At 47.3% G+C, this 12,600-nt stretch overlaps 1 protein-coding gene across 1 annotated transcript in view; it reads right to left on the bottom strand.

The window, feature by feature from the left end:
* Positions 1-10,198, bottom strand: part of STIMATE (STIM activating enhancer) — a 55,390-nt gene extending 45,192 nt beyond the window's left edge. The window contains exon 1 of the mRNA XM_061128374.1: positions 9,962-10,198. Within this exon, the coding sequence (XP_060984357.1) occupies positions 9,962-10,121 (160 nt within the window). The 5' untranslated portion in view covers positions 10,122-10,198. The remainder of the gene's footprint in view (positions 1-9,961) is intronic.
* Between the last annotated feature and the right edge of the window lie 2,402 nt (positions 10,199-12,600).

Below are 12,600 nucleotides of genomic sequence, written 5' to 3'. Positions count from 1 at the left end.
ATGAGAGAGAAAAATAGAGAAAAGGCATTAGAGTTCTTGACACCTATCACTTGTTGTTAATAGCAAAAGCCACAAACGCTCAACATCAAGTCTTTAAAAGCAATTTTAGAGCCAAGAAAACGCTAGGTGAGCAACCCAGCCACCTGAGCAACCCTTCCTCCCCCGAGGCCCTAAGTGACACCACACCCTGGGGGATGCCGAGCCTCGCCAGCTCCTGCCTCCTCCACCAGAAAAGCAGCTTGAGTGGAACCCGACTATAGCAAGACACCCTTTAGAATGAAGAGCATGCTCTAAATCAAAGGAAACACAGGGGAGGCCGTGTTGCATCGACGGGGCTACAGTAACTCTGGTGAGAAGCCTTTTCCTAATAGGCAAGCAGGTGATTTCAGGGGCTGGCAATCCCACTGCACTAGTGCAGGAGTTCCAGCATGTACTGAGGATGGAAACTCATAGGAGAGGTTCGTTAGCAAAGCCTAACATCACCACAGCCTGGGGCCTCACTCAGAGGGGCTACAAGTTCCCAGGATTGGCCTACCCTCTGGGTCTCTGAGACCACACCTGACAGCTGTCCACAACTGAGCCTGAACCAAAAATCCAGGGGTGAAGCGTCTCCACTGTGTCTATCTGTGTGGAGTGCAGTGGACAGTCTACAGAAGCCAGTTACCAATAAGGAACTGTTTCCCTTATTAGGTGAAAGCAGTGTCTCCAGAGCCACACGGCCTGCCTCTACCACTCACAGGCTATGTGACCTTGGGCAGGTTACTTAACCTCCCGGTGACTCAGTTTCCTTACCTATGAGATGGAGACAATATCAACACCCACCTCTCAAGATGACTGTGAGGACTAACTGGATTAATTCACGATGCCTGGCACCGAGCAGGCCCAGCAGGTCTGCCCACATCATCATAACAGCTACCTCAGGAGGCACTGCCAATAGGACACAGGGGTGGGAGAAGGTCACTGGGTCCTGTTTCTTCTCCTACAGCCCCAAAGACACAAAGAGCAGACCTTCCCTGGGGAGACCCCATGAGATCTAAAAGGAATGTGATGAAACTGCTCTAAAGGTTCTCAAAGAAACAATCCAGAAGGAGCCTGAGGTAAATGCAGAACCTGACTTGCCACCCAGTGATTTAATTCACCACCCTTTTTAAGTGTAAGCTGTAGAAAATAGGCCTGAAAATGGAAAAAAAAGGCAGCTCTCCTCCAAACACACTGCCTCTTTTTCTGGGAGCCTCTGCCCCCACTATCTCCAGCCTCCAGAACCGATGGCCATGCCCATGATCTCCTATCTGGACCTTGTTCTCACCATTCCCTCTGGATCCAGAGCCCCTCACATCTCCTTCACCTCCAGTGTTGGGACCAAGCAGGTCTTCCTCAGGGTCACTTCCCAAGGTCTCCTGGCAGAAGCTCTCATCCCTCAAGTCTGTTCAAATGTCAGCAGCCCTCTTCACACTGCACTGGGATGACCAACCAGGGCTCCTGCAGTCCACTCCAGCTGTGAGCCCCTCAGGGACAGAGGACTAGGTCTCAGCTCTTCTTTGTCAAGGCAGCAACCAACAACATGCCTGGCACCCAGGTCTTTATTTAACAGATCCATTCTACTAGGGCCCACAGAGAGTCTGCTGAGTAGTCCACAAACTGAACAAATGTAGTTCTTAACAGGGGCAATCTCAACCCCAAGGGTCAGTGGGGTGGCGGTGGGGGAGCTACTGGCATCCAGTGTATTGAGGCTGGAGATGCTGTTAAACATCCTACAATGCAGAGGCCAGCCCCCCAAACCAAGAATTACCTGGCACAAGATGTCAGTGGTGTCAAGTTGAAAAACCCTGGGTTAGATAGATAACTTCTGAGCAGTGGCATGAACTAAAACAGGTGTACAGACCACTTCTACACACACATGAAGAAAAGGATAACTTTTAAGGGTCATCTCCAACTCTTAGGATTACTAACTAGTCTCCCTATAGTCATACAGCACCAGGAAAACAAATTCTGTGAAAACTTGAGGTTACCTGAAATCACCAACGGCCCTGGAAATCCCTCCTCACCAGTCACAGAATGGACTCATGTATGCCTCCCCTGGGGCCCCAGGAGGCTGTGCCTCAGACACTAGACCCTGGTCCCAGGGTGGGCTCATCATCCCAGCACAGCGAGGAAAACCCTTCACAAAGGCCCAGGCCAGAAAAGCAAACCTAAGATGTAACTCAAACATACATGAAAGGACTGGTAGGTCATTTCAAATTTACATGCTTAATGTTATCAACAGCCACAACCGTCTGAAGTTCCATATAATACTCTGGACATTAAGAAGAATTATTAAGAAAGAAACTCGGAATTATCCCAACAGGAAAAAAGAATGAGGTGAAGTAGACAGGGAAAGAGAGTAATCAGAAGCGTGCCTGTGTAAAGAGGGCAGGGGAAGTGGCTGAGAACTACTGGGGCCTGAGGGACCTGGCTCACATCTCAGCTCTGCACCTATGGACAGGAGCCCAGTGCTACACACTACACCTGCTCACTCTCCTTGGTTGCAAAGGAAAAACAACCAAGGTTCCCGTGCAGCACATCAAGAGCTGAGCACAAAAGATAGCACACTAGGGACTCAGCAAAGAACCAACTGCAGAAATGCAGGCTCCAGCGGCCAGCGCCACCACCTGCTACCACAAGACCTGGGCGATGAAGTCAGGAACTCTGACCTTGTCACCTGTAAATGGGCTGCCCCAGTCCACCCATTGCCCACTCACAGCCCACGTGAGACTCTGCAGGCAAAAACTCAAGAAAAGAAGGAAGGAGATTATTACTTATACCAAAGCTACCCGGTCTGGATGCACGCTAACTTGGAATGAGCAGTCACTGTGCTGGCTGGGTTACAATTTTTTACTACTGGTTCGTTCAGGTTTTACTACTAAAAGTTTGTTCAGGTTTTTCTGTATGCTTTTACAGGAAAACCTGAATGAACTTTTTGGCTAACCTGACTTCACACCGTTTAAAAGAGGGCTAAAGGTAAAGATGTTGAGTAAACAAGACAGAAAGGAAATTGTTTAACCTGATTCAGAAAACAAATTACTTCAGCACTTGTGAGATGTTCTTAACTGAACTCTGAATGAGAACACTGTAATAACAATGAGGATTATGACACCCCGTCCCACTATGAAGGACCCAACAGTGCCTGACACCGATCCAGCTTCCTTACACACACTCTTTCTAATCCCCACAGTCCCAGAAAAATCATCCATCCCATCTTGCTGGGGAAGAAACCAAAGCTTCAAGATATATGTGGGCTGCTCAAGGGCAGTGAAAATGAGTCACTCAGTCATGTCCAACTCTTTGCAACCCAGGCCAGAATACTCGAGTGGGTAGCCTTTCCCTTCTCCGGGGATCTTCCCAACTCAGGGATCGAACCCAGGTCTCCTGCATTGCAGGCGGATTCTTTACCAACTGAGCTATCAGGGAAGCCCATAAAGACAGACTAAAAGAAGAGAATCCTGCAGAGAGGAGATTCCAGGGATCAAACCCAGGTCTCCCTCACTGCAGGCGGATTCTTTACCAGCTAAGCCACAAGGTTCCCTGGTAGCTCAGTTGGTAAAGACTCCACCTGCAATGCGGGAGACCCCAGTTTGACTCCTGGGTTGGGAAAGACCGCTGCAGAAGGGATAGGCTACCCACTCCAGTATTCTTAGGCTTCCCCTGTGGCTCAGCTGGTAAAGAATCTGCCTGCAACGTGGGAGATCTGGGTTCAATCCCTGGTTTGGGAAGATCCCCTGGACAGGGGAAAGGCTACCCACTCCAGTATCCTGGCCTGGAGAATTCCATGGAATGTACAGTCCATGGGGTAGCAAAGAGTCGGACAAGACTAAGCCACTTTCACTTTTTCACTTCAAGGGCAGTATGTGGCAGAGGCAGGCATGAAAGCCAGGTCAGACGGATTCCAGAGCCAGGGATCCTGCTATTTTTAACCATTTGTAAAATTTCTTCAACAGAAGACTTCATGGAATACTAAATGCAAAGGATTTTAAACAGCTCATTAAAGCAGTAGAAGCTTGACAATCCCCTATAGGACAACATGAAAAACAGAGGTATTTAAAAGGCTAAAAAGATCCATTTCATTACAACTCAGATTATCCCCTAATTCAGACAACTCCCTTTGGCCCTGAATTTATTCCAAATTGGTAAAGTTTCATTATAAATAAAGGAATAGGGCTTCCCTGGTGGCTCAATGGTAAAGAATATGCCTGTCAAGGCAGGGAACACGGGCTGGATCCCACATCTGGGAAGATCATACATACCTCGGAGCAACTAAGCTGGTGTGCCACAACTACTGAGCCTGTGCTCCAGAGTCCGGGAGCCGAAACTATTGAGCCCATGTGTCACAATGACTGAAGCCCATGCTCCCTAGAGCCCAGGCTCTGCAACAAGAGAAGCCACGGCAATGAGAAGCCTAAGCACCACAACTAGAATAACCCCTGCTTCCTGCAACTACAGAAAAGCCCACACAGCAACGCAGACCCAGCACGGCCACAAATAAATAAATAATTTTTAAAAAGGAGATCACCATTATTGATAAATGCTACCAGATGAATCAGCATTTAGAAAACCAAAAACTTCCTAAAAATAATGACCCCCCCCCCAAAAGAACCCCTCATCTTCCTCCATGCTAATGTTGGCCACACGTTTTTTCCCCCTTGGATATAATACCAGCCTGTGACAGAATGCTCTTCCTGTGCCTTGGCTGGCACTCCAGGTGTGGGGGAGGGGGGACAGAGAGCGATATTATCTAGAGCGTGTTGGGTGACAGGCCCAGAGATGGCACCTTCACACATGAGCTCCAGGTCCATTCCAGCCATCACTGAATTTCATTATTTTACCAGAAGTGAAGTGACCAGGGAACAGGATATTCACAAGATCTCTAAGAGTTACCACCATAGAGATAATATACTAACTGCAAAGGGGACAATGTACCCTACAAAGGAGGAAGCTAGACACACGCCCTCTATGCCCAGTAACTGACCTTGTCACTAACCATGGGATAGCCTGATGTCATGTGTCACCTGGTGCCATGTAACATGAAGCACACAGCACTGCTCACACAGTGTTCTTGCTATAAAGAAAAGTCATCGCAATCTAATGGCTCCATAACACCAAACTCAGGAAACACAGGGGTCCAGGAAACCACCCAAACACCTCAACGAGGTAACACCCAGACAACTCCAGAAGATGGGGCGCCATACACAACAACTGGCCAGGACTCTTCCAAAGGCAATGTCAGTAAACAACAACAACGGAAAACTCTGTGTTTGTGTGTGTGCACACATGCACGTGTAGGGGAGATTCTTTCAGCCTAAAAGTGACTTAAAATCATAACCAGGGACTTCACTGGTGGTCAAGTGGTTAAGAATCCACCTTGCAATGCAAGGGACATGGGTTCAATCCCTGGTAAGGGAACTAAGATTCTACATGCCTTGGAGCAACTAAGCCGGCAGCCAAATAAATGAATATTAAAAAAAAAAAAAAAAACAACCCAAAACATAATCAGATGCAATGTGTGGATCTTGATCAGGTCAGAGTTTTTGCAAAAATCCCAGCTATAAGAGACCTGTGACAATGGAGGAATTTTGTGTGTTTGTGTGAATACAGACTGGATAATAGATGATCTTGCAGGGTTATAAATTTTCATAGGTGTGATCATGAAACTGTGGTTATGAAGGCAACTGTCCTTATTTTTAGGAGACTCAACTGAAGTTTTTAGGGATAAAGTGTGATGCTGGCTGCAAGTTATCTTTAAATGTATCACCCCATTCTTCCCAAAAACGTATAAAGAGATAAAGTAAATGTGGCAAAAGGTGAACAATTTCTGAATCTAGGTGGGGGGCAGATATGCATTCACTGTATTATTGTCTTTTCCGTATATTTGACATTTTTTAAGATAAATATTGGAAAGAGGTGGGGAGGGGTGATCCCAGGAAAGGCTGTCCCAACATGCATATATCTATACAGAACACTCAGGGGGGCCAGCTCACTGCTTGACAAAATAGCAGGGACTTTTATGTGAGATCAAGATTTCAAAGCTGGGTAGACTAGTCTGTGATGTTACTTTGGACCTCAGGAAAAAAGCTATCATTTCTCAATGTGAGCAGTGTTCTCATAAAACACTGACACCTTCTCCTAACTGGCTAGTGCCAAAATCTGTCACATGAAAATAAGAATGTAGGTTTATCCAAACTCTATAAATGCTTTTGTTAAAAGGGCAATCCTGTCTACACTTCAGCCAGGATTCTGATGGTGCACGGTGAAGGAGGGTTGAGTGTGCTTTGCATTTACAGGTCCTGAGAGTAAATAATCCTAGCGCCAACATACACATTGGTCAATAATGACCTTTGGCTGATGGCTGGGCCACTCGCTTGGGCTGGAACACAGAAGGCAGCCCCAGAACTGCTCAGCTCTGCTCGGCTGTGACTTAATTGAATCACAGACCACAGATAAAGTCACCAAAACAAGAGGAACTGCTCGGCAGGTAGAGCATGGCAAAGGTCCCTCGTTTAAAGCAATTCCTTCTACTTCTACACCCAATGCATTTCAGAAACACTTCAGAAAACCCAGAGGGGGAAGGCCCTATAAAAGCTTGTCTCTAAGTTTGTTGGGCTTTCCTTGCACACAGAAGGTACCTTAGCTGAAGCCTCTGGAAAGCTCACCACCTGAACAAGGGGATGCTGACGCTGGCACATGCCTGTGGATGGTGGCTTGTATGTTTACGTAGCTTAAAGAATCAGCTATACATATCAACTATCACATCAACTCCCAACTGCCTGGCCTGAGACGTCTGAAAAGCCCTACACAGTGAGCCAAGCATCAGGATGAGAAATCCCCATGAGAATCAAAAATCCTCTCTTGAGATATAAGAGGGTGTTCCTTCAGGTAAAAAACACAGCAAGCTGTAAATGGAGAAAAAAAAGTGATGTGGGGGATAGAAAAACAAACACAGAAACAGTGGTCTGACGGTTCACTGAAGTCAGGATGTGAAGGGATTGAAAATGTTGCAACAAGGCAACTAGAGACTGAAAAGGAGAGAAAAAGTAGCAAAAATATACAGTCCAAGATTTGTTGCAAGACTTACAAAGGCCAGGCAACCATACTGTATATGGCCTGTCTAGCAGAGAAATGGGTCCATCCTATAGAACATAGCTGATCCAACAGGAATACAGAAGAGCGCCAGCCCTCAAAACTGGGAAGTTGTCAGAAGTGTCTGAGTTCACCACACAGGAGGAAAGCACTGGAAGGAAAACGACTGGAATCCAAAGAGGACAGGGGCTGTCAGTTTCACTGCTCAAGAGAGACGACTGGTATTAAAAATTTGCTTGGGGACTTCCTGGATGGTCCAGTGGTTGGAACTCTGCCCTTTCACTGCAGAGGGCACAGGTTTCATCCCTGTTCAGGTAACTAGGATCCCACATGCTGAATGGTGCCCCCCTCCCTCCAAAAAAGAGAGATGAAATATGCTTAAGAAACTAAGAATGAAATTGATAAAGAATGAAGTGGCGTCATCTCAACAAACCCAGACCTCCCTCAAAGGGTTACAAGATGAGCAGTCTTGTAGTGGGAGCCTGGCACTCCTGACAGCAGCTGTGCCAGATTGAGGAACAGGTCCTGTGACCAGGAAGACAGCCAAACCCAAGCAGAAGAACTTCCTTGAGACCAACTCTTTCCCCTTCCTTTTCCCCAGCAAAGTTCATTTCAAAATGTAAAGCAGCTTCTAAATGACTTCTCCTCTTACCAGCTCTGCAAAATGGAAAAGCCCTACAGTTCTACTTGATTAGAACCAACAAGTTTAAAAGAGAAGAAAAGTACTTCTCTGGACTGGTCCTGGCCAGTGGGACTCTCCTTGGCCTGCTGTCTGTTTCTCGGTGGGGGGAAAAAGGCTCTCGATTCATGACCATGCCTGTGTCCTGGGCAGTCATAGCTCGAGCCTTTTCAACTCTTCTCCCCATCACCCCTACTCATCATTGTCCCAAGACCTACTACCCACTGCCACAAAGTTCCTCCATGTCTAGCTTACACTGAGCAAAAAAAACCCTACTTCTAGTCCTGCCTTTGCATTTGGAATATACCAACCACAGTGAGATTTGCACTTGTGCTCACACTGAATATTAAGTACAGAAGTGTTTGTGTCCCTGAAGACTCAAAGGGCCAGCACTGTCACTCTGAACTTTCAACCTGGCACACTTCTCAGCTGTGAGCAACTGTGCCCTGTCATAATCACATTTCCCTCTCTGAATCACAAGTATCAAACCCCAGGGAATAAGTCGGGCCATTAGTATCAATCAAACCCATGAAAACAGCCAAGGCTATGCTAAGAAATCTTAGGTTAGGGAACAAACCTAAGCCTGGAGTTCCTTTAGACAGAAAAGAAGTCCAGCTGGAGGAGAGACGTGGGGAGAGGAGCGCAGACACACACACAAAGTCTCGAACACACACACATACAGTTCATGCACTCAAGTCAGCAGCTGATTTTGGCTAAGTCGTCACATATTATTACTGTGGGAACAAGTGGGTATTTGTTCAGCAGGGAAAATATAGCAAGGCAACTAGAGATTGAAAAGGAGAGAAAATGTAGCAAACATATACAGTCCAGGACTTGCTGCTAGACTTATGAAGGTCAGGCAACCAGAAAAAAAGTAGTGTCCAAGAACAGCCTCTTCAGGGTTACTTAACGCCTGGAAGAATTCACCCAAATAAGGAAGGCCTGCATCATAAACAAGCAAAGCTGCAACTCCAGCAACTGGACTCTACAAGACACACACGGCTGCAGGCTCCTTCCCAGATGCCAAGGAGCATAGTTTTTGCAGGAACTTCCCATTCTGCCCACGTGAGTACAGTGGGGAAGTTTTGAGATGTCATTTTGGAATTAACACCTCTGTAAAAAATAGTTATAACTCTTCCCTTCCCTGAAATGCAATCACAGGGGAACCAGGCCTCCTATCACTTTAATAAAAGGAAGGACGTGCACTAAGGAAACATAAGCCGTCACCAGTGGTACACAGGACAACAAGCTGGAACTTCTGGTTTTCCAGAGGGCCTATTTGGGGCTTTCTTCCTCATCATGAAATGCTCCAGGAAGGGCCCCTGATGATTTAGCGCAGAAATTCTAAGACCTCCTCAGACCCTCTGAGTCTGCTTCTCCATTAAGTTTCTAAAGTTGCCCAAGTCTCACAGAAAGGAAGAATACTTGAAACATAGACAAAAGTGGGCTGGGAAAGGGAACAGCCAGGGGAGACTTGAGATGCAACTTGATTAGGAAAGCTTGGGACAGAGAGGTGAGCCCGTTCAGGCAAAGGAGAGAAAAAAGGAGATGCGGGGAAGAAGGCAGTCTGGGTGGGTCCTGCTCCAACCGAAACGGAAAATTAGGCTCAGGGAGAAGGGGAAAGGGGGTAGGCAGTACCGGGAACGGAACGCCAAGACCTAACAAGTCCGGTATTGCAAGGTGACAGGATAGGATTTACATGCAAACGGGAGATAGTAAATCCTGACGTAAAGGTGAAGAAAAAACAAAAAACTCAGGATCAGACTGGGGAATGCGGATTCAAAGTGTGAAGAGGAGGCTAAGAAGAGAAGAGGGGGCTGAAAGGAATATGCCACCTGCGGGTCCTGGCGTAGGCTGTCAATTGAGGTAGCTTTAATTCGCGATGATACGGTTGCAGGGGGACATCTCAGAAGAGAAGCGTGCGTGGTGTGAAGAGAGGAGCAGGAGTGACCCCTGACTAGAGGCTGACGCGATAAAGTGAGGAACTCAGGACCCTGGGTCTGGGGTTAGAGCTCCCCGTTGTCTGGGAATGCCCAGCCTGGGCTCGCGCGAGTCAGGAACCTCCGTCAAAGGGCCCAAGGCCTGAACTCCTCAGACAGGAGGTTCCCTGAGGCCGGTGGGCCAGAAGCTTGAGGCGCAAGGCCTCAGGAGGGGCGGGGGTCCCAGACTCACGCATCAACGTGCTGAAGGCCACGACGCCGAGCAGCCCCTGCAGGAAGATGCCGAAACTGTGCATGAGCGCGCCGCTCTCGCAGCGGCCCGCTCCGGACGCGACTGTGGAGGGCGGCCCTCCTGGCAGTGAGTGGCTCGAGTTCCCGGCAGGGCCCTGCATAGCGGGCCTGGCGAGGGGCGCTGGGCGCCGCCGCCCGCCCGCCCGCCGGGCCTCCCAACCTGCTGGGGCCGCGCCACCGAGCCCAGAGCCCGAAGTCCGAGCCGGGAGCCGGTACCTCAGCCCCTCGGCCGACTCAGCGCCGCGCGTAACGCGACGTCTGAGACCGCAGCTCCTGATTGGCCAGACCCGGCGTGGAGGCGGGCCTTGGCCGCTCCCGCTCTCCCTCTCGAAGGGCGGGGCTCCGGTCGGCAAGGGGGCGGTGTCCTGGGCCCCCACCACAGGTAGGACAGACCAGGTGAGGCGGGCTGCTCAAACCGGATTGAGAGTCCCGCCCTGGACCCCGAGCTCCTGGTCCTGAGGGCAAGAGCAGGGAAGATCTGTCTAAAATCTTTTTCCCTCCAAGATAAACCCCTCACCCCTGAAGAATTTGTGAAAAAATAGTTCTGAATTCCTCCCTCAGATTCCGATTCAGTTGTTCTGAGAGGTAGCCAATAATCTGTATTTCGGCAAGCAGCCTGGATTATTCTGAGGCAGGTCGTTGAGGAAAATTGATCATATTCCTTTCAACCCAGACGTTCGGCGTCCTACCTTCCTTGTTAGTACCAATATACTGGCCAAAAGTTAATCTTTTAAGATTTGGGGAAGGGGGGTGGACTGTTTTTAAAGTCTTTGTTTCATGTTTTATAATATTGCTTCTGTTTTATGTTTTGGGCTTTTGGCCAGGAGGCATGTGGTATCTTAGCTCCCAGACCAAGGATGGAACCTGCACCCCCTACATCGGAAGGTGAAGTGTTAACCACTGCAGAGCCAGGGAAGTCCCCAAGAGGCATAGCTTAAATTCATCAGTCAGGCCCCAATCCACTTTTCCCCCCATAAACGTAATTTACATCGTCACTTTCAATCCAACTGCCTTCATTTAGAAATATATGGGGTATATACTGTAAACATGTGAATATATCCCCATCTTGTTAATTTTGAACGTGATTCATAAAAGAAAACCAGGTTGCTGGTATTTTCAGTCTCCAGAGCCTCCCTCCACATAAACACATTTATTCCCCTTCAACTCTGACTCCTTGGAACTTGCTCTCTTCCTCAACTAGGACCTCTAATCCCCATTCTGTCATCCACCCTCTCAGTTGCCTCTCGCTTTTCTCCAAACATCTCTTGGTGCTCTCGGGTCCCTGACCAGGATTGCATCCACTTAATGCCAATGTACACAGTATTATTCCAGTAGACATTGGGGTACATTTGTTGAACAATAAAAATCAAATCTAGGGAAATTTTCCCTTAAGATAGCCATCAAGAAATTTCAATTTAAAAAAATCCAATTACATAAAACGGTAAATGCTATCCAAAAGCTTTCTTGGTTAATAGGAATACTAACTTGATTATCTGAGGAACACAAATGCTAATTGGCTCCTTAGAGGCAATTCTCCAGCCCTTTTCTTAAAAAATGTACTTCCACACCTCTGTGCCTATACATAGCATTCTAGCTACATGGAATACAGTTTCCTTTTCCCTGTGTCATGAACTGTTAACCATGCTTCATGCATCCAGATTACTTTGTGTGTGCTGGCTGCTCCACTGGAACTTTTCAGACTGCTAAATTTTTAGCAGTCTCGACTTCTAGACGGCTGTACACACCTCTCTCTTCCAGCTAAGTGTGAGCCTCCTGAGAGCAGGAACTGATTTTTATTCACACTTTTGAATCCAACATAGTGCCTGGCACAGAGAGCATGCAACAAAATGCTTTTTAAATTAAACTGATTTTTAATTTATAAAATTTAAAACTCTCCACAAGTATTGACCATGGGAAAATACAGAAAATCAGATTAAGAAAATAAACAGGTAAGGAAAAATTGCATTACCGTTGTCTTAAGTCTAAGAAGGTCCCTTATGGGTATGCTCAACAGTTACAGTTCATGTTTAGAGAGAACCAAACAGTAGGATGTGTAAAGCAGAAGAGACTGTAGTTGGGCATAAGGAGATTACTGATTGCTTGAAGACACAGCTCAAGGAAAATTGCACATAGAGCTGAAAAATGCATTTTTTGACAAAGCAGTGCTCTGCACATCCAGATGTGGAGGAGTCCTAAGGCCAGTTGCTGCTGTACCAAGGCAAAAGTAAAGAACAAGAAACAGTCTTCAGAGATCAGGAGCAGAGTCCCCAGTGATAGCTGCAAGCTCACTCTGGGAAATTCTGCTCTCCCTACCTTTTCTGAACTGCAATTAAAAAGCACCCGAATCCAGAGGGGAAAGCATCAGATGGCAGGAGAGAGGGGGAGAATTCTGGAAAGGTTAATTTTATTGAAGCACGAACGTTCTCCTCCATTCAGAGATGATTCTCTGAGGTCCCACTGGAAAGTTCTGAAGGATTTACTCTGGTCAAGATGCCTTCCTTGCTGTCAAAGGAAGTTAAATATATACCTTAAGACCAGTTTTAATTTTCTGACGACCACTTAAAACTTGTAATATACCAC

This window comes from Dama dama, chromosome 24 (genome assembly GCF_033118175.1).
Source record: "Dama dama isolate Ldn47 chromosome 24, ASM3311817v1, whole genome shotgun sequence".
Lineage (NCBI taxonomy): Eukaryota > Metazoa > Chordata > Mammalia > Artiodactyla > Cervidae > Dama > Dama dama.
Note: the sequence above shows the minus strand (reverse complement) of the source record. Positions and strands in the feature narration are given on the sequence as shown.